The sequence below is a fragment of the Octopus sinensis genome, linkage group LG13 (genome assembly GCF_006345805.1).
Source record: "Octopus sinensis linkage group LG13, ASM634580v1, whole genome shotgun sequence".
Taxonomy (NCBI): domain Eukaryota; kingdom Metazoa; phylum Mollusca; class Cephalopoda; order Octopoda; family Octopodidae; genus Octopus; species Octopus sinensis.
Genome location: NC_043009.1, coordinates 22,177,353 through 22,201,268, shown reverse-complemented (window position 1 = coordinate 22,201,268; position 23,916 = coordinate 22,177,353). Strand labels below are relative to the sequence as shown.

Genomic DNA, 23,916 nt, shown 5'->3' with positions numbered 1-23,916 from the left:
ACTGGCCTCTGTGCCAGTGACACGTAAAAAGCACCATCCAATTGTGGCCGTTTCCAGCCTCGTCTGGCCCTGTGCCGGTGGCACGTAAAAAGCACCACCCGACCGTGGCCGTTGCCAGCGCCGCCCCGACTGGCCTCCGTGCCGGTGGCACGTAAAAAGCACCCACTACACTCACGGAGTGGTTGGCGTTAGGAAGGGCATCCAGCCATAGAAACATTGCCAGATCAGACTGGGCCTGGTGCAGCCTTCTGGCTTCCCAGACCCCAGTTGAACTGTCCAACCCATGCTTGCATGGAAAGCGGACGCTAAATGATGATGATATATATATATAAAATCCACTTGAGTCTTTGTGTCTGAGTTTGTTCCCCCACCAATGATTAACAACTGGTGTTGGTGTGTTTACATCTCTATAACTTAGCAGTTCAGCAAAAGAGACCGAGAGAATAAGTACCAAGCTTTAAAAATAAATTACTGGGGTCAATTCATTCAACTAATACTCAAGGCAGCACCCCAGTATGCCCACAGTCAAAGGACTGAGACAAGTAAAATAAAAAAATGATAAAAGGAATCTGATCCCCAAAAGACAACACCTAAAAGTTATTTTCTCTGCAGGAAAAGATGAAGATGATCAGGAAAATGTGTGACAGAGGATGCTTTGCCGTCTGGAGCTGCAAGTTTGGTGTCAATGAATTTATTATTTGTTCCATTTACAAAGTGCATAGAAAAGAGTCATTCATCAGTCTGTTGTTTTTTTTTTAACTAAACCCCCATGGTAAACAAGGGTAGATGTCATAGTAAGAAGATCCAGTTGTAAAAAAACCAGATCAAGGAAAAGGAACTCTTCCAATATCAATAATTCTTCCAAATGTTCAATCCACCCCACCCTTTTCTCCCTAGCTGCACATTAAATTAAATTTGCAGAAATTGTCATAGACCAAATTTAAAAAAAAAAACATTTTTCTAAAAGTTATGAGTTACAAAATTGAGGAATGTGAATTACACAAACCCCATCACCACAATATGACCGTAATTTACACCATCTGAAATGTACTTGTAGTAAATTTCAGAAGCAAATATCCACTTTTTTGGAATGTTATAAAAGAACAAAATCAGGGTGGCCCAATTGATATAAGTACATTTAAACCACTTTTCATATTTTCCTTTCTATTTCTTCAACAACACCCAACAAATATGAAAGGGTACTAGAATCAGCATAACTTGACTGACACTGGATTAAACTTATAATTTGTAGAAAGCAGTATTGCAAATATTTGGGCAACCTTCATATTTCTAGAAAAGATGTCAAAAGATGCTAGTTTGCAGTGAATAAATGTTAGTTTTCTGATTGATGTACATAAGATTTTCTCTAATAAAAGATGCATGAAAATGGCATTTTGATAAAAATATATCAAAACTGTAATTTATATGAATTTTCTAGACAGTCAAGACTTTAATAATTGCTTATTCTCAGTAAAAGTTACATGCTCCAAACTAATTGATAAGCAACTTTCATTACTATACTCTCTTTTACTCTTTTACTTGTTTCAGTCATTTGACTGCAGCCATGCTGGAGCACCGCCTTTAGTCGAGCAAATCGACCCCGGGACTTATTCTTTGTAAGCCCAGTACTTATTCTATCGGTCTCTTTTTTGCCGAACCGCTAAGTAACGGGGACGTAAACACACCAGCATCGGTTGTCAAGCAATGCTAGGGGGACAAACACAAACACACACACATATATATATACATATATACGACAGGCTTCTTTCAGTTTCCGTCTACCAAATCCACTCACAAGGCATTGGTCGGTCCGGGGCTATAGCAGAAGACACTCGCCCAAGATGCCACGCAGTGGGACTGAACCTGGAACCATGTGGTTGGTTAGCAAGCTACTTACCACACAGCCACTCCTACGCCTATAGTATAGACTCTACATTATTTTCAAAATCAATTGAAAGAAAGGCAGTGTATTTTAAGAGAAATATGGTAATGAAAGGGTTAAGGGAAAATACTATAAATTACAAGAACATATAATAAATTATATGAAAATACTAAAAAAATAATATGATCATACCATCATGATTTTGAGAAGCTTCAGTTGCAAGAACTGTCTTGTTAGAAGAGGAAATAGAATCACCAGTTTCAATTCCAAGTTGAACATCAGACAGTTCTGTAGATGGTGAGGATGATCTTTCTTTATTTCCAACTAATTCCTTGTTTTTCTCCAAAGTGGTCACGGCAGTAGCAACTGACCCACCTGCTTTCTTGGCTGTCGAACGTTTCTTCACCTTCACACTTTTCTTGATGTCTGGAAGAATAAAATCTACTTTCAAAATAGATCAGAAGATATCATAATGAAGTGGATGATTGCATGTCTAAATTTATTAGATGAGACAAATGAACAGACAGAGACAGACAGCACAGAGGAACGGTGATCAGTAGCCATAGACACACACACTATATTATATATATATTATATATATATAATATATATATATATATATATATAGAGAGAGAGAGAGAGAGAGAGAGAGAGAGAGGGGGTAGGTAGATAGATAAGTAAATAAAGGTAGCTAGCTAAATCAATATAGAGAGCTAGCAAGGGAGACAGAAAGATAAACAGAGAAATGGATAGATACATAATTTGATAAGGCAGCTAGACAGACTAAAAGGCAACTATATAATTATACTGTGCTAAATGATCAAAATGTAACTTAATACACAGATGTGTGAGTGTGTGTTTACCTATATACAAAAGAGAAGATGATAAAAGAGAAGATGATGATTAACTGACAAAATAATGGACTGTAAGAGTGCAAGTGTTTATATTTTCCTTCTGTTTCTTTTTTAATGCTTTCAATGCAGTCACATGCCCAGGTGCAACTTGTAGTGGTATTAGTTGATTGAATTGAGTCCCACACTTTGTCTGGTACTTAACTGTATTGAACTTGTAAGGGTAAAAGGTTAAGTTCACCTTGATGGAAAGGGACATAGTCTGTATGGAACTAAATACTCCTAAGATTTTGTTGCATTCTTTTTTTTTTTTTTTGAAATAACTTGATATTAAATTTGTTCATCCATTTCTGATATACACAAACAGATAAATATGTATGTGTGTAAACACAGACACACCTATCACCATCTTTTAATGTCTACTTTTCCATGCTTACATGGGTCAAATGGAATTCATTGAAGCAGGTTTTCTATGGCTGGATGCCTTTCCTATCACCAACCCACACCTGTTTCCAAGAAAGGGAATATTTCCTCATGGCCAGACATTTTATGGAAGATTGGAAATGAACATCCTTGCTTCTATGATATTGATGCTCATTTATAACTATCATGTGATGTCTAGAAAAGAGTACACACAAAGACAACACAAACACAAACAGATATATATATATATATATACACATTCATACTTATAAACATCACAAATATTGTTACATACAGCTACCCAGTGTTTCGTGGTCAAAATAATAATTTAGTTCACCATTTTTTAAGCCGAGAACAAGATAGTTTGTCAGTTGTGTTTTGAACAGATGATGTTAAAGAAAGAGATGCTGGGAAGGACAAAAAGAAAAATACAAGGGAGATAATCAATGGTACACTAATTCAATATCAAGCAGATGTAAATAAGACAATGGTTTACTAAATGTCAGATGATCTACTTTTAATTTTCGGACAAGATGTATTTCTTGAAATGCAAACATACAGAAAAAAATCTCGTTCCTGGAATTTATGCATTTAGAGGTTCTCTAGTTCGCTAAGAGATACAGTTTTTCAAGAGAACATACTGAACATTTGAGAAGATTTGCCATTTGATGTCAAAACTGGTCCCTTTGTCTTTAAGCTTCCAGTTTATATACATATGTTATGGACGTTTTTCAGCTTCCATCAAACTAATTGACTTATAGGGCTTTATTCATATTGGGACTAAAGTGGAAAATGTCTGTCCCCAAGATGCAGCAAAATAGGACAAAACCTAAACCAGTTTCTTAACCACACATTCATACTCTACCATCATTTAATGCCCATTTTCCATGCTGGTATGGGTTGGACAATGTTCATGCATATATACATACATGCATACCAAAACTTCACCCAACTTCTATAGTATGTAATGAAAAGGATCTCAATCAATACAAAAACTACTCACTATACATATATACACACACATATATACACACACACACACACACACACATATATACACACACACACATATACACACACACATACACACACAAACATACATATATATATATATATATATATATATATATATATATATATATATATATAAAATGAAAAATGCATTAAATACTAAAAGATGTACACATAGGACAGACATAGAAGGACTCTAATTCTTCATCAGTTATTGACAGAAATACTAAGACACAGTTTCATGCCTTTAATGATAAGATAGAACTTCGCATATTGGCGGCACCTTCGAGGTTCTCAGTCTGATTGTGAAAGGTACGAAACTGTATATTGCTATTTCGGTCGATAACTGATGTAGAATTAGGGTCCTTCTGTGTTTACCCAAAATGTATGGCATTTCCTCTTTAATGGATTTTTCATTTAATGAGTAACTGAACACCACACATCCAAACTTTTATATATATATAATCATTCACCATGCTTGACTGCTCGATCAGTATGTTTTTTTTTTCTCTGTTTAATTTCTCTTATTCCTTTCTGTTGAAAGAGCGTAGGCTCGAAACGTAAAAGATTTAGCCATTTTTCCGAGCACCAAACTAATACACCAGCTTGTTGTTCATACACCTGTCTTTGTTTTTTGTTTTTCTATAAATTTCAACTATCTGTGTGTGTAGTCAAATCAAATAAACAAATGAAAATAACAAACAAGAGGATAGACACAAGGAATGTATTAGCTTGATGTTTGATGAAAAGAGAGTTTGACATTTTGAGCATAGCTCAGCATCAGAAAGGAGAGAGCGAGAAAGTCCAAAGAAGGTAAAGAAATTGCTAGCAGTATGCTTCAGTTGTTTGACTGCGGCCATGCTGGAGCACTGCCATGACTTGTCCTATTGGACTCCCTCGCCACACCGTTAAGTTACGGTGGGGACACAAACACACCAATGCCAGTTGTCAAGCAGTGACGGGGTGACAAATACAGAAAACAAAGTCATACACATATACACATGACGGACTTCTTTCAGTTTCTGTCTACCAAATCCACTCACAAGGCTTTGGTCAGCGCAAGGCTATAGAAGAAAACACTTGCTTACAGTGCCACGCAGTGGAACTGAACCCAGAAACATGTGGTTGGAAAGCAAGCTTCTTACCTTACATCCACTCCTGCACCTCTCTCTCTCTCTCTCTCTATATATATATATATATATATATATACTCACACATATATATATGTGCATGCATGTGTATATTTGTGAATATATGCATGCACACAGAAATTGTTCACTATCACTAGTTTTGTCGTTAATTAACGAAGATATATAAAACAAACCCTTTTCAAATTAATGACAAGCAACATCTCCTAATACAGGTTGTTCTTCTTTAAATATATTGTTAATTCTGCCTCTTAACTCAATATAAATCCCATCCCCTACTGTCTTTTTTATATTGTTTTTGTATCTTATCTTTGTACTTTCCCCAAAATCTTCGGTCCTTGCAACCAATAAAAGATATTATTAAGAAAGAAAGAAAGCAATCACTACCATCAACACTATCATCATCTTCATCACCAGTATCATCATCACTATCAACATCATCATCATCACAACCACCACCATCCTTATCACAACCACCATCACTATAATCATCACATCATTGTCTTCGGTACCCACAATCGCTAATTGCAGGATGCATGGCGACTCTCTTGCTGTTGTGATGTCAGCAACAGTGGCGGTGTCGGAGGAGGAGTAATATGAGGAGAGGAAGAAGGATTGCACACAGTCTCTCTGTCCTCCCCCACTCTCTCTCTCTCTCTCTCTCTCTCTCTCTCTACCTCTCTGTGCCTTGTCTATGTATTGTGGTAAGCTAAACATGTCATTAGTACAGTTAATTAAACACTAAAATTGTTAGTTTTAAGAAATGTTAACTGGGTATAAAAATACAGCCTGCTCATCCTGAAATTTGATTTTGAATTTCAAACAACAATTATGGTGGTGGATGAGATAGTGGTGGTGGTGATGGATGGGATGGTGATGATGGTGATAGTTGGTATGAAGATGACAGTGGTGGTGGTAGTAGTTGTTGAAAGATGTGATTCTGGAGGTGGTGGTAGTTGATATGAAGATGGTGGTGTTGGCGGTGACAGTGATGTTGGCAATGTGATGATCATGTATTTTAACCCCTGCCAACTCAGCCCTGACTGAATAAGCCTATGATGACCAAAGAAATTCCAGCCATGGCCACCACATCTGTTATCTACACATTGATTAGACAGGGACACTTGGCTGCTATTTCTAACAAGATGAACAATAAGCATAGAAGGGCCGGTAGGAGGAGGGATGTGTCTGGTGGTAGTGGTAGGAGTAGAAGAGGCAGGCAGTTATGGAAATGGTATATAGTTAATGGTAAGGATGTAGTGTTGTTTACACAGTGGTGGTGGAGATAGTGACGGTGGCAGTGGTGATGGCAATGCTATTAGTGGCGGTGGTGGCAATGGCAGTGGCCATGGAAATGGTACTGATAGCGATGGTATTAGTGGTGATGACTGCTGTAGCATTATTGTTGACAGTAATGAGGTGGTCGTGGCCAAGCAGCAGCAACAATAGCAGGCCTTGACATTTAGTTACGTCTAGGTAGATCTCATTAAAGCGAAGAATTTTTGAAATTATTGAAAATTGTTCAATTGTATATTTTCCAATTTAATGAAGCACACTTGAAGTTTATTTGCATGTGATGGTTCTCTGAGTAATTAAATTAATGAATATTTTGATTCTTGTCTTCAACACCAATATTAGCATCACTACATTGGAGTTATAAATACTTGCTCGACCTACTAGTAACAGCAGCTAAATATCCTTCAAATCACACCTTGCTGTCTTCGATTAAGAAAGAATATTGTGTGTGTGGCCTTCTCTTAAAATCATGTAATAGCTGTAAATGAGCATCACTATCATACAGGCAGTGTTGTCAGTTTTCAGCAGAAGTGAGCTAGAATGTTAAAACTTAGTGTCCATTCACAGCAGAGTTTAAGGTCAATCTGTGCCAAGCAGCTTCACTTGGCATACTTTAGCTTCGTTGCTATGGCAACAGTCCTGATACTTATCGATCAGACCATGTATAAAACACATGCCAGCATGGAAAACAGACATTAAATGATGATGATGATATATATACACATACACACACACACACATATGTATGTATGTATGTATGTATGTATGTATGTATGTATGTATGTATGTATGTATGTATGTATGTATGTGTATATATATATATATATATATATATATATATATATTCTTTCTTTTCTTTCTTTTACTTGTTTCAGTCATTTGACTGCGGCCATGCTGGAGCACCGCCTTTAGTCGAGCAAATCGACCTCGGGACTTATTCTTTGTAAGCCCAGTACTTATTCTATCGGTCTCTTTTTGCCGAACCGCTAAGTGACGGGGATGTAAACACACCAGCACACAAACACACACACATACATACATATATATATATACATACATATATATATATATATATATATATATATATATATATACATACATATATACGACAGGCTTCTTTCAGTTTCCGTCTACCAAATCCACTCACAAGGCATTGGTCGGCCCGGGGCTATAGCAGAAGACACTTGCCCAAGGTGCCACACAGTGGGACTGAACCCAGAACCATGTGGTTGGTTAGCAAGCTACTTACCACACAGCCACTCAATAGCACAGGCATGGCTGTATGGTAATAAGTTTGCTTCCCAACCACATGATCCTGGTTCAGTTCCACTGTGTGAGGTGTGAGTTACCTTGGGTAAGCATCTTCTACTATAGCCTTGGGCTAACCAAAGAATTGTGAGAGGGTTTGGTAGATGGAAACTGAAAGAAGTCTGTCATGTGTGTGTGTGTGTGTCTGTGGTTTGTTCCCCATCACAGCACAGGAGTGGCTGTGTGGTAAGTAGCTTGCTTACCAACCACATGGTTCTGGGTTCAGTCCCACTGCGTGGCACTTTGGGCAAGTGTTTTCTACTATAGCCTCGGGCCGACCAAAGTCTTGTGAGTGGATTTGGTAGATAGAAACTGAAAGAAGCCCATCTTATATATGTGTATATATGTATTGCTCAAAGATACAACACACCACCCAGTCCAGGAATTGAAACCATGATCTTGCGGCAAGCTGGGAGAAACGTTACGTTCTGAGTTCAAATTCCACCAAGGTTGACTTTGCCTTTCATCCTTTTGGGGTCGATAAATAAAGTATCAGTGACGCACTGGGGGCGATGTAATCGATTTAATCCCTTTGTCTGTTCTTGTTTGTCCTCTCTATGTTTAGCCCCATGTGGGCAATCAAGAAATATGAAACCATGATCTTGCAATCATAAGTGAAGCACCCTAACCACTAGATCACATTCCTTCACTCTCGTGTTCCGAAAACCTTCAACATATTATACTCTAGTCTTTTCTGGGATCATGTTGCACATATCCCATCATACAACCATTATAGATGTTTTGAGTGCAATGTAACAAATTTGGGTCTATTCCAACAGGCTGCTCTCCAGTTTGTTTTCATATGTGTGTGGATGATTTTATTATTCCTTTTACAAGGCAGTGAGCTGACAGAATCATTAGCATGTCAGGCGAAATGCTTAGCGGTGTTTCGTCTGCCGCTGCGTTCTGAGTTCAAATCCCGCTGAGGTTGACTTTGCCTTTCATTCTTTCGAGGTCAATAGATTAAGAACCTGTTGAGTACTGGGGTCGATGCGATCGACTTACCCCTTCCCCCAAAATTTCAGGCCTTGTGCCTATAACAGAAAAGATTATTTCTTTTACAGCTTAGATGGGAAAGATAAACAAGAAGCATTTAGTCTGCCAATAGTAGTTTCAAATTTTTTGTTGATGAGACCTAAAGCATACATTTGGAATTACCAAATAAGTCCTGCACTCTTTATATGTCATGCTTCGGTCATTTTGCTCAGACACTATCAGTGTTGTTTATTTGTGAAGAGTGCAATAAGACGTGTCTGTTTAAACATAATGCATCAAGTTGCATTATAGCATGCTTTCATTACAAGTGAATCGTTTATGTGGTGAGATCAATTAAAAGTGAGCAAAACAAACTTGATCTGTATTTGGCAACTCCCTGTTAAGCCAAGTGAAATCATAGTCATGGCCGATGCTTGGTGTCACATAATTGGCACCCATGCTGGTGGCACGTAAGAAGCACCTTTTGAGCATTGAGCCTCAGCAATACACTATCCCATATGTGTGTGTGTTTGTCCTCCCAACATCGCTTGACAACTGATGCTGGTGTGTTTATGTCCCCGTATCTTAGCAGTTTGGCAAAAGAGACCGATAGAATAAGTACTAGGCTTACAAAGAATAAGTCCTGGGGTCGATTTGCTTGACTAAAGGCGGTGCTCCAGCATGGCCACAGTCAAAATGACTGAAACAAGTAAAGGGAGTAAAGAGTATTGGCTTGTGTTGGCTTGTTTACATCCCCATAACTTAGTGGGTCAGCAAAAGAGACTAACAGAATAAGTACCAGGCTTTAAAAAATTTGTAAGTACTGGGTTCAATTCATTTGATTAAAATTTCATCAAGGCGATGCCCCAGCATGGCAGCAGTCTGATGACTGATTCAAGTCAGAAAAGAAAAGAAAAACAAGGCTTCTATATGGACACCAAGCCCTGCTTAGCAACTTTAGTTTAAAATCTTAACTAAAACTTCCAGATATATGAAAATATATTGAACAGCAAACTAGATGGTTTAGATCCAACCTACCAGCCTTCACCTGTCGTAACCCAACCCAATTCATCTCTTTATAATGGTATGTAAAGAACAGCTCCAAGACTAAATTCAGGCAAACCATTTTAAAATCAGTCAAATCAGATTTCTAACATCTGATTAGTTACATCAAGCAACAACAAATTGGATGAGGCTGGTTATTCAGAAAGGTATCCAAAACAATAATGCCGAAGCACATTTTTCATTCTGTAAATCCAAATATTTAACCTATATTTTTAGAATGCAATCCGATTCTAAATTCATCTCTGACAATGCATTAAGACACAATTAGAAGACATTAATTATAGATTGAAGAATTGCTCGAGTCATTCTGCACAAACATTGCTATTATTAGAACAAAAATACATGTTATATCAATTAAACAACACTAGGTGAATTAGCTTTTCTACCCAAAATCAAAGATTTGGAGTCAAGCAAATTGTTAAAAAATTTAATTAATGTTTATATCAACTTCTGCTCTGTGGATCAATCAATAGTGTAACTACAAAGATTTTCCAATTTAATATGTATATATATATATGTGGCGCAGGAGTGGGTTCAGACTCACTATGTGGCACCTTGGGCAAGTGTCTTCTACTATAGCCTCGGGCCAACCAAAGCCTTGTGAGTGGATTTGGTAGACAGAAACTGAAAGAAGCCTAACGTATGTATGTATATATATATATATATATATATATACATACATATATATATTTATATATGTATGTGTGTGTATGTGTTTGTGTGTCTCCCCCCCCCCAACATCGCTTGACAACCGATGCTGGTGTGTTTACGTCCCCGTAACTTAGAGGTTCGGCAAAAGAGACCGATAGAATAAGTACTAGGCTTACAAAGAATAAGTCCTGGAGTCGATTTGCTTGACTAAAGGTGGTGCTCCAGCATGACTGAAACAAGTAAAAGAGTATATACTTGTTAAAACACTGTGTATACACTTCTTCAAATACAGTGTATATACTTGTTAAAATTACAGTGTTTATACAGTTAAAATATTGTGTATATATACACTTGTTGAAATAGAGTATATATACTTGTTAAAATATAGAATATACAAGGGGGTGTTAGAAAGTTCCTGGCTTTAAGGGTATAGCAAAAGGCCTGGTTGGAGGCCCAACCTTCCAAGTTCTTTCACAGGGCTTAGAAAAACTGAAGGACTGCTGCAATAAGTGTGTGGATCTGAGAGGGTACATGTTGAATAAAATCATAATTAACTCCTGTATTTTCTTTTTCACAAAGCTAGGTACTTTTCAGCACCCACTAGTATATGTATTACAATTTAGAATATACATTTATTAAAATACAGTGTATATACTTGTTAAAGTATTGTGTATATACATGTTAAAATATGGTGTCAAATTAATCTCAGAACTTGAGGCAATCCAACGAAGCTACACAAAGAAGATAGCCTCTATGCAGCATATAAGCTATTGGGAAAGACTCAAGAGATTAAGACTATTCCTTAGAGCGTAGGTGAGAAAGATATGCCATAATATACATCTGGAAGATCCTGGAAGGACTTGTCTGAAACTTTGGCATCAAGAGTTACACAAATACTAGAACTGGGTGCCACTGCATAGTGCCAAGGACTCCAAATTTGCCATCAAGATGTAGGACAAGATACTGTGATAGCCTGGGCTTCAGAGGTCCACAGCTCTTCAATATCCTCCCGAAGGACCTGAGAGACCTGCATGGGGTGGATGTAGGTGTCTTCAAAATAAAGCTGGACCTCTTCCTGTCAGGTGTCCCAGATGAACCAACTTCGCGGCAGGTGGTGCAGATGAGGGCAGCTACATGAAACTCTCTTATGCACCAAATGTAAATTGCTAAAAAGCATTCCTGAAGTAAAATTATGTAGCAACACCAAATGGCAGTGCCCCAGTATGGCCACAGCTCGTGAGCTGAAACTAGGTGAAATAAAAAATAAAATACGTAACTGCCAGGACACTTCTTGACAAACTGGTTGAAGATTCTGGCCAACTGAAGAACAACCTACCAAGAGCGATGTACAAGATGGAATTCTGGAGACAAGTAACTGATGGTACTTGTCTGCACATGATGTGATAGGTGGGTATATACAAGTTAATATACTGCTTCTATATTTGGCAAAATACTCTGTACATATATTAAAAGTGTACCATCATTATTTACTGTCCATGTTCCATACGGACATGGGTTCAATAGTTTGACAACATCTGATGCATCCAATGACTGCATTGAGTTCTGTCTACTTCAGCATGGTTTCTATGGCTAGATGATACACAAACTGTTCGAAGGTTATATGGATACAGTTTGTGTATCAAATAGCTAACTTAAGGCGATGGCCTCATGGAGCTAATAAGCGGACATCTTTATTCTTATTTTTATAAGAATGCCATATTAGTATGGCGATAACTATTATTTTCAGGGAACGCTGCCGCTGTTCTCTTTTAGAGAGACTTAGTAATTTTAATATTTCTATTATTGAAAACAAGTGGATGTATTCCACCGAAACTAGGTAAATAAAACCATCGAACAGAGATTGTCGGAAGCGACACCTACTGGCTGGCTACGCTGCATTGAAAAGGGGCAATACCCCGAAACGCGTCTGTAGCTGCCGGTCAAGTAGTGTGGAGCGACTGACCTCCCTTGTTCGAAGGTTATATGGATACAGTTTGTGTATCAAATAGCTAACTTAAGGCGATGGCCTCATGGAGCTAATAAGCGGACAGCTTTATTCTTATTTTTATAAGAATGCCATATTAGTATGGCGTTAACTATTATTTTATATATATATATATATATATAAAAATAAATATAATAATAATAATATTAGGGAGTAAATCCAAACTTACAGGGAAAAATTAGATTTAGGATTAAATCTAATTTTATAATATAAATATAAATTAAATTAGAGATAAAACCACTATTAGGCAAATCAAACAGTGAAAAACATAAACATACATATAATAGGCTTCTTTCAGTTTCCATCTCACAAATCCACTCACAAGGTTTTGGTCAGCCTGAGGCTATAGTAGAAGACACTTGCCCAAGGTGCCACACAATGGGATTGAGCCTGGAACCATGTTGTTAGGAAGCAAGCTTTTTACCATACAGCCATGCCTGCACCTAAAAATTAAATAAAGCACCAAAGTCTCACCGAGATTTGAACCTGGATCGCTGGATTCAAAGTCCAGAGTGCCAACCATTACACCATGAGACCCATTCATGTGCATATATACATAGGAGTTTAAATTGATATATATGTTTTGATGCACTTTTGTATTAGTTTATTCAGTTCTATATTTAAGAGATGAGGAATTATTTACATTACTTACATTTGACGGATATTTGTCCTCATCTTGTTTTTTGTTAACAGAACGTTTCAGCTGATATACCCTCCAGCCTTCATAAGGTGTCTTGGGGGAATTTCGAACCTGGGTTCTCATTCCTAAGGTATTTTTCGATATTATTATTATTATTATTATTATTATTATTATTCAGGTCACTGCTTGGAATCGAACTCGGAATCTTGAGGTTAGTAGCCTGCGCTTTTCACCACTACACCTTATGCCCATGGAATATTAGTTTATTAGTTGTGAAGTTATGAAATTCTTATTAATCCTTTACCATTTAAACCAGCCACATTCAGCCCAAATATTATACCTGTTTTATGTACAGGTTAGCCATTATTCAGCCTCTTACACCTACCCTACAATGTTATACTAAAAATAAATAAGCTCACCATCGAAATATCAACAAAAAAAGATAATTCATGATTAATTCAAAACAATGTCAATAAATAAAGCATTACATTTGATGGAATAATGTGAATGCTAAAGGTTTAAAGAAAAAAAACTTGATATTAGATGTAATTAGGCAGTTAGTAACTAGACATTGTATGAGGTGTAATAAGACTTTTCTCAGATGGTTTTAGCTTTGTTCTTTACATAAAAAGTCCCTTCAAATAATTTGCTTGGCATGCACTAAGGGAAAACAAGGAGGTTGCAGCTACACAAGGCTAGCAATAACCAACACCATTACTGTTTTAACATCCGTCTGTTTAACCACATCAACATGGATTTATGCTGCAACATTCAGAAAAGTAGCAGTGGCGGTGATGGTGACAACATCTGTTTAATCTAACAGCAAGATGTCTTGAAGCCTTAGGAATTGTGTTTTCTTAAACATGACTGTCTCAAAATGTATTTGTTTATCATTAGGTTGTTGCCAATGTCGCAAAATATTTTCACTCCAGCACATCATCACCTGCAATTCTTTTCTTTTTTTTTTTTTGAAAAAATATCAGGTGTACCAGAGAGGGAGGAGAGAGAGAGAGAGAGAGAGAGAGAGAGAAGAGAGAAAAAAAGAGAGAAAGAGAGAGAAAGAGAGAAAGAGAAAGAGAGAGAGAGAGAAAGAGAAAGAAAGAGAGAGAGAGAGAGAGAGAGAAAGAGAGAGAGAGAGAAAGAGAGAGAGACATAATACTATTCTGCAAGTTTCAGCCTCTGGGCTGTGGCCATGCTAAAGAAGATTTTCTAGAAATGTATGTGTAAAATAAAATGGTCTTGTTATTATGGTGCTAGGTTATTGACCAACGAGACAAAGTTAAAATCTTGCTATAATTTACTGTAAATTGTGCGGACATGGCTCTGTGGTTAAGAGGTTTGCTTCCCAACCCCATGGTTCTGGGTTCAGTCCCATGATGTGACAGCTTAGGAAAGTGTCATTCACTATAGCTCTGGGCCAACCAGAAAGCTTTCGGAGTGGATTTGGCATTTGGAAACTGAAAGAACACCATTGTGTGTGTGTGTGTGTGTATGGAAACAGACATGACAAGAGGAGACATATGGAACAGAAAGTCGCTGAAGAGGTCACAGAATATGTGTGATTTAAAGAACTCTGACAAAGCAAACATAAAAATAATAAATCTGAAGTGAAGATTAAATAGTGTGTTTAATCAGCAAAAGATAATCATACCCAAATATAACAATATGTATGTACATATGTGAAGGCACATGGCTCAGTGGTTAGAGCACTGGGCTCACAATCATGAGGTTGTGAGTTCAATTCCCAGACTGGACTGTGTTATGTTCTTGAGCAAGACAATTTCACATTGCTCCAGTTCACTGAACTGTAGAAATAAGTTGCAACGTCACTGGTGCCTTTGCCTTTCCCTTGGATAATATCAGTGGTGTGGCATGCATGGGCCATTACTGGTCTTCCACAAAATAACCCTGCCCAGATTTGTGCCTTGGAGGGGAACTTTCTAGGTGCAATCTCATTTGTGACCGAAGGATGTTTTTATGTATTGGGTTGTCTGGAAATTTCATGCCGATTTATAGTAGCTTACCTTTCAACTTATTTTAGAACATGGTTGAGTCCATAAAATAGGATTTGACTACACCTCCATTTAGAGCACAGTTTAAGCTATCTTTTCGTGGAAGAAGATTTATGTTCCTATAACCCGTGTTAATTCTGTAACCCTTTAAAATGGAAGATAAGAAAGTTCATTTGCGGCACTTGATGCTTAGGGAACCAGACAAAAATTGCTGCAGCTCAGCTAGGATGTGTTACCCCACCCTCCATATTCACCAGATATTGCTCCTTCGGATTTCCACTTATTCAGGTCTCTGCAGAATAGTCTTAATGGTAAAAATTTCAATTCCTTGGATGACATAAAAAGTTACCTTGATGAATTCTTTTCCATGACACCACCTCAATTCTGGGAAGAGGGTATTTTCAAGTTAAAGGAAAGATGGAGACACATTGTGCAACAAAATGATTCATATTTAGTTGATTAAAAATGTAATGGCAAGTATTTATTGACATTTTTCTTTCCTTTAAAAATTGGCACAAACTTTCCGAACAACCCAATATCTATGTGTATATGCAAGTCTGTGTCTCCTCGTTTTAACATTACATAATGATAGTTGTAAATGAGTGTCACTGTCATACAAGCGGTGTTGTTCATTTCCAATATGCTGTGAGAACATGTCTGGCCATGGGGAAATATTTACCTTGCTTGAAAAAAGGTGAGGGTTTGTGACAGGAAAGGCATCCAACCACAGAAAATCTGTCTCGAATAAACTCCGTCCAACCCATGCAAGCAGCACAGAAACGAGGACGTTGAATAACGACAACAACGACATCTTCTCACCATCCCCACTTCACCCCCCAGACTAGCTATAAACAAGACTTTGTCTTACATCAGTTTACTTAACATTTAAACATCGTCTTCCACTCCTACTTCATGCTTGAGAAGTAAATGCAACTGTGAGAAGAAAAATAAGTCTACCACCCATGCTACATAAAATAGAAACACCCACCACCACTACCACCACCAAGAAACAAACTGGTAATATAGTAAAACAGTAAAAAAAAAAATTTTTTTCATCTCAATCTAATCAAATTTCTTACAAAATTCTAAAAAAAAAAAAAAGAAAAGAAGGACATTTTCATGCTCCAGCAGCGTAGGGGATAATAACCATATTGCCCTTAGTTTAATATTACAGGTTCTGAGCTCTCGACTCATGTTTAGTCTGCTATTACGTTAAGCACCAGCTGAGTATCGGTGTAGCCCTCTCCCTCTTTCTCTCCCTCTTGCAGTCACATCCACTGAATCGAGGGTGGGAGAGATGTTCCGCCAGACCGAGGGTGGGATGGACATTGCACTGGATCGCAGTTGGGGAGGGATGTTTGTGTTTGCTTTTGTGACTACAAAGGCATGTAAAACAATTATCAAAAGCATGGTACATGCTACCTAGTCACCTTTGACTCTGAGAGCAATGGTGGTAGTGGTGGTAGAAGTAGTAGCGGTGGTGGTAACAGCAGCAGTATAGTAGTAGTAGTAGCAGTAGTAGTAGTAGTAGCAGCAGCAGTAATAATTATGGTAGGAGTCGTAGCAGTAGTACTCGTGGTGGTGGTGGTAGTAGTAGTGATGGTGACAGTGGCAGTAGCACAAGTAGTAGCAGCAGTAATGATGGTGACAGGAGTAGTTGTAGTAGTGGGGGTAGTGGTGGTGGTGACAGCAGCATTAGTAGTAGTAGCAGCAACAGTAATAATGATGGTGGCAATAGTAGTAGAGGTGGTGGTGCTGGTAGTAGTAGTAGTAGCAGCAATAGTAATGATGGTGGCAGTAGTAGTAGAGGTAGTGGTAGTAGTAGTAGAAGGGGTGATGGTAGTGGTGGTGCTAGTAGTAGTTAGTTAATTTTTTGGCTCAAAAAGCGAAAAGCAAGGCCATATAAGGGGACATGGAGTTATGTACAGGGTGGTGTTCATGTAAAGAGATCAGGCCACTTGTGCTCAAGGGAGACTTTGAACCGAGCGGTCGTCGGCATCTTCACTATCTCGTCGGGCAGCTTATTCCACGGAACTGCAACCCGGACGGAGAAAGCCCCTCTCCTTCGATTGAGATGAAATTGTTGCAGATAGAGCTTTTCAGAGTGACCCCGCAGCCGACGCTCTGGAGCAGGAGTGAAGAACAGCTCTTTCGAGAGGTTACACTTTCCGCTTATGATGTGAGCAAGAAGGAGATCACCACCGCGGCAGCGTTTTTTCTAGAGAATAAAGGTCGAGCGTCTTCAGCCTTTCTTTATAAGACAAATGCTTGAGACCAAGAACCATGCGGGTAGCCAGCTTCTGGACTCTTTCGAGATGCTGTATGTCTTTGAGGAGATAAGGAGAAGAGGCATGAATCCCGTACTCCAATATGGGTCTCACCAGCGTGACATAGAGCGGTAGGAATATGGCTGCTGTGAGCATTCCGAATGACCATCGAATCAAAAACAGAACTCCGCATGCTTTGTTGGCAGCATGGACGCACATGGGCCGAAGGCAAAAAGGAAGAATCCACCAAGGTACCCAGTTCCTTTACCTGGTCGGTCCTCTCCAGAAGCAGACGACCCGGCTCGAAATCAAGTTGAGTTGCAGGAGAAGAGCCAACAGGCAGATGACAGCACTTTGACAAGTTCAGACACAGGTCCCATTCATTAGACCATCTCCAAATTTGGTGGAGGCATCGACGAAGATCCTCTATATCACTGCGAGGAGCGACCAGTTTGACATCATCGGCAAATAGAAGGGTGTGTTGCGTGAGGTCGTCGGGCAAGTCATTTATGAAGACTAAAAACAATAAGGGCCCAAGCACTGAACCTTGAGGCACGCCACTGCTCGCACTGGAGACATTGGACAGCGAACCATTAACTTGGATTTGGAAGGAGCGATCTGAGAGGAAGGCACCAACCCATCGTACAATATCTGGATGAAAACAAACAAATGCTTGAAGCTTGACAAGTAATAGGCGGTGGTTTACCAAGTCAAAAGCTTTGGCAAAGTCCAATAAAACGATGTCAACAGCATCACCATCATCCAGGATACGCGTCACCAATTCCTCCATTACCAGTAAGTTGGTCAAGCATGATCTCTTCGGCACGAAGCCGTGTTGGGAATTAGAAATAGAGGCTGTGTTTTGGAGGTGGCGCATCATACTTTTCTTAAGGATGGTTTCGAACATCTTGCTGATTATTGAAGCATGGGAAACCGGTCGGTAGTTAAGCGGGTCTTCACAGCTCCCTTTCTTGAAAATTGGGCAGATTATCGCTGTTCTCCAGTCTGCAGGTATAACACCCGTCGCCCATGACATATTGAATAGATGTGTTAAAGGCTTGCAGATGACCGGAGCCAACGCTTTGATAACCCGTGGGTGTATGCCGTCAGGGCCGTGACCCTTCTTGACATCGAGGCCTTGAATAACGCGTTCGACTTCGTCCTGAGTGATGACCAATCTAAGCATTGGAGGTACCAATCTATCAAATGGAGGGGGTTCACGACCATCAACTTGTTTGAAAATAGTTGAAAAGGCCTCGGGAAATAACTGACTCTGTTGATAAGGGTCCTCAATCGATACGCCTGTAGTAGCAGCAGTCATAGTAGTTGTATTATGGCAAGCACACATCTAGGAATAGGACACCCGATGACAGATGGAGACCAAACAGATTGAGATTCCACATAGACGTAAACATTGTAAATATTTCCCATCACTTAAGATGGGGTTTAATGGTCTGGTGTAATTCCATTCTTATTTAATTATTTACATCATAAAAGTTTAGAAAATTCAACAGATAATAAATCGTTTTCAGCAGTGGAACTTGAAATAGATAGAACTATAAATAATAGTGAGTAAATACTGAGTTTTAAAATAAAAGCCACCTTGGATGGAAAAATGTCAAAACTTGCCCATGGGATTTGAACCCTAACTGTCCTTGGAACTACCGTTCTTCCAATGACTGACTAAATCATTGAAAAATGGTAGGAAAACCAAAAAAGAAATAAAAAAGAGTGCAATGGTCATGATTATGATTATCAATGTCGTAATTTTTGTGTCCATGTTTTTCCATTTCTGTGGGTATGTATATCTATGTATATCTATATCCTTTTCTATTCTAGGCAGAAGGCCTGACATTTTTGGGGAGGGGCCAGTTGACTAGATCGACCCCAGTACACAACTGATACTTAATTTATCGACCTCGAAAGGATGAAAGGCAAAGTCAACCTCAGGGGAATTTGAACTCAGAACATAAAGACAGATGATTGTAGCTATGGATGGATGGATGCAAGCATAGCTGTGTGGTAAAAAGTTTGCTTCCAAACCACATGGCTTCAGCTCCAGTCCCACTGCATGGCACCTTGGGCAAGTGTCTTCTACTCTAGCCTCGGGCCAACCAAAACCTTGTGAATGGATTTGGTAGACAGAAACTGAAAGAAGCCCATCATATATATATGTGTGTGTGTGTGTGTGTGTGTTTTTTGTCCACTACCACTGCTTGACAACTGATGTTGGTTGGTTTACAGCTCTCTAACTGAGTGGTGTAGCAAAAGAGGCTGATAGAATAAGTACCAGGGTTGATTTGTTCGACTAAACCCTTCAAGGCAATGCTCTAGCATGGCCACAGTCTAATGAGTGAAATTAGTAAAAATGTGTATGTGTATGTATATATATATATATATATATACACACAATAAGAAAATGGAGAAATACATCCAAATCAAATATCAATTACCAGATAATACCCAATCACATACTTTATTAAACCACCACATAAGAAAATAAGTACAATATGTATAAGAGAATATAAATATAAGTAAATATAAATATAAATGTTTATAGATATGTGCGGATGTGCGTGTGTATGTGTGTGTATAATTGTTGGTATAGGTCTCCCATGCCTAAGCTGGTTTAGTGGAAATGTAACGCTCTCAACAAACCAACCGTAAAGAAGACAATGGTAATTTAAATTTAAATCCACAAGCCAATCATATTTTAGCGCTAGATTCGTAACTATTTCTGAAAGTAATAGTGTATTTGTGTCACAATGGAAATTATAAATTTCAACTCGGACATACATCTGTGCACCTGTGGATCTTAATGTTGTGTAAACAGAATGCTTTTGTTTCATATTTCGTATGTATATGCAGATATTTAACGTTTTGCATGGTATTGTAGTACTATTGTGACTATATTGCTAATAATGGAATCTATATATTGTTTTTCTAGTATTAGTGTTATTAATAATAATATGAATGATGATATTGGTAGCATTAGTGGTAATGACAATGATAACGATGCTAACATTAATGACATTTTGGAAATTAATAAGAATTAATATAATGTACTCTTGACTCTGTATGTCTGCATTTGGGTATTAATATGTGTATGTTTTTCTACATTGTAATTATCACAATATTAAGTTGGAAAACTGTAACATTGAATGTGGAACATATGTATGTTTATTGATTTATATTATTATGTATATGTATATTTATGTGTATAGGAGTATGAGTATATGCACTCATATGTATATGCATATGTTTTATTATGGGTATGTACCCACACCTATATAAGTGTGTATGTAATCTGATTTGTATCACATATTCTCCGAAGAGGCCTTAGGATATTTTTGTAAATGTCTCATTTATAACTACGTATTGACCTACCACAAATGGCTAATATAAGTAAAATGAGACATACTTATCTGCATGGCTGAAACAGCTGTAAGATGTAGTCTATATTTATATTTATATTTACTTATATTTATATTCTCTTATACATATTGTACTTATTTTCTTATGTGGTGGTTTAATAAAGTATGTGATTGGGTATTATCTGGTAATTGATATTTGATTTGGATGTATTTCTCCATTTTCTTATTTTGTATTATGAATTTGTGGTAAAACATTTTACCTTTACCCATATAATACAGTAAATGAATTAATTGCATCGCAATTCTTAACATTTATGTATTAAGTTTGTTGGGTACTTCACTAGCAGTATATTGGATATATGTTATCCCATGGAGAGTTGCATTTACAACCCCTATCTCAATTTGTATATATATATATATATATATTGGGTCATCCCATAAATAATGCGGTTTTTCAACTGTATGAACTGAAAGTAGGAGGGGGCGGGATAAACTACCAGCATCAGCTTACTATAAAAACAAGTAGTAATTTTACCTTGTATACTTAGTGCAAGTTTTGAAGAGCATGGTTTGATGAAAGGTTTAGTCCACTTTGAACTTTTAAAAGCCAAACCAAATGATAGCAAAGGAGATCTACTGTGAGCATCTTGAGCAGCTTAAGTCACCACTAGAAAAAAACCCACCATCTTTGGTTTCAAGACAAAAGGTTTAGCCACAAACATTGAGGATGACATTCCAAAGGCTGGAGCAGTTTGAATGGGAAATGATGTTCCACCCACCATATTCGCCGAACATTGCTCCATCTGATTATCATATATTCTGCAGTCTTCAAAAATTATGAATTCTGTAGACAAGGTCAGAACAATACTGGAGGAGTATTTTTGTCACAGACAAATGCATTTTGAAAGAGGGGCCTTGCAAGTCTAACAAATAGATGGAAGAGCATTGTAGAAAATGAAGGAGAATATATTTAGATTAAATATTACTTGAAGCCTCTGACGAAGTAGAAGGGGATAGAGCATCACAGGGGGTAGAAGACAGCTGGACGTTTCTAAGGGACAACCTGCTGAGAGCCACTGACCAGATCTGTGGCTGGTGCAAAGTCCCCTCTCGACCTAGAATAACGTAGTGGTGGAACAATATTGTAGACAGGGCTATTCGAGAAAAGAGACAGGCTTGGAAGGTCTAGAAAAATGGGGGTAGCAGGGAATTGTATCAGACTGCCAAAAGAGAAGCTAGGAGACAGGTTTATTTAGCCAGAGGGGAAGCAGATAAGAAAAAATTTGCCAATGTTCTGCGCCGTGAGGACCAAAGACTGGAGGTGTTTCGCGTTGCAAGACAGTGTGTGAGAGAGAATTGTGATGTGGTAGGAGAGAAGTGTGTTCGCATGGAAGATGGTTCACTTGCGCTAAATGAGGATGCAAAGAGAGAGGTTTGGAGATGCCACTATGAAAGGTTGCTGAATGAAGAAAATGAATGGGATAAAGAGAGTCTGCCGAATGTTGACCCAACAGAGGGACCAGCTATCCGAGTTGATAGTTCCATGGTAGCTAAGGCAATTAGAAGCATGAAGACAGGAAAAGCCCCAGGCCCATCAGGAATCACTGCAGAGATGCTCAAAATGTCTGATAGTGTCGGCTATAGCCTAGTCACCCGTATAGTTAATCAGGTGATACACAAAGGAGTCATACCCAATGACTGGTGTAGCAGTATAATAGTCAACTGCTACAAAGGTAAAGGTGATGCCCTAGATACAAATAACTACAGAGGTATCAAGCTATTGGATCAGGTGATGAAGGTTACGGAGAGGGTCATAGCCCAACTAATTAGAGAGAGAGTTAGTTTAGATGAGATGCAGTTTGGGTTTGTGCCAGGGAAAAGTACTACTGATGCTATATTCCTGGTAAGGCAGCTGCAGGAGAAATACCTAGCCAAAGATAAGCCCCTGTACCTGGCTTTTGTTGACATGGAGAAAGCCTTCGACAGGGTCCCCCGATCCCTTATCTGGTGGGCAATGAGGAAACTAGGGATAGATGAATGGTTAGTGAGAGCTGTGCGGGCCATGTATAGGGACGCTGCTAGTAGCGTGAGGGTTGGAAATGAGTACAGTGAAGAATTCCAAGTAGAGGTTGGGGTCCACCAAGGCTCAGTACTCAGCCCCCTCCTATTTATCATAGTCCTCCAGGCAATAACGGAGGAATTCAAGACAGGATGCCCTTGGGAGCTCCTCTATGCTGATGACCTTGCTCTAATTGCTGAGTCGCTATCAGAACTGGAGGAGAAGTTTCAGGTGTGGAAACAAGGATTAGAATCGAAGGGCCTCAGAGTCAATCTAGCTAAAACCAAAGTCGTAATCAGTAGGAAGGTAGACAAATCACAAACGCCTTCAGGTAGATGGCCCTGCTCGATCTGTAGAAAAGGTGTAGGTAGAAAACTCTATAAGATGCACCAAGTGTAAGCTATGGACACATAAGAGATGCAGCAATGTCAAAGGAAGGCTAACTAGGAAGATGGTTTTTGTATGTGGCAGATGCTCAGGAACAATAAACACTGAAAATGCTCTGAGACCAACTTCCGTCACTTTCCAGGGAGAAAAACTAGAAATAGTTGATAGTTTCCGTTACCTAGGTGACCAAGTCAGCAGGGGGGGTGGGTGTGCTGAAAGTGTAACTGCTAGAGTAAGAATAGCTTGGGCAAAGTTCAGAGAGCTCTTACCTTGCTGGTGACAAAAGGCCTCTCGCACAGAGTGAAAGGCAGACTGTATGATGCGTGTGTACGAACAGCCATGCTACATGGCAGTGAAACATGGGCCGTGACTGCTGAGGATATGCGTAAGCTCGCAAGAAATGAAGCCAGTATGCTCCGATGGATGTGTAATGTCGGTACTCACACTCGGCAGAGTGTAAGTACCTGAGAGAAAAGCTGGACCTAAGAAGCATCAGTTGTGGTGTGCAAGAGAGACGTTTGCGCTGGTATGGTCATGTGGCGAGAATGGATGAAGATAGTTG

General features: G+C 38.7%; 1 protein-coding gene across 1 annotated transcript in view; it reads right to left on the bottom strand.

Moving 5' to 3' along the window:
- Positions 1-2,051: 2,051 nt before the first annotated feature.
- LOC115218598 (gem-associated protein 5) overlaps positions 2,052-23,916 on the bottom strand; it is a 93,585-nt gene continuing 71,720 nt past the window's right edge. The window contains exon 15 of the mRNA XM_029788494.2: positions 2,052-2,308. Within this exon, the coding sequence (XP_029644354.2) occupies positions 2,052-2,308 (257 nt within the window). The remainder of the gene's footprint in view (positions 2,309-23,916) is intronic.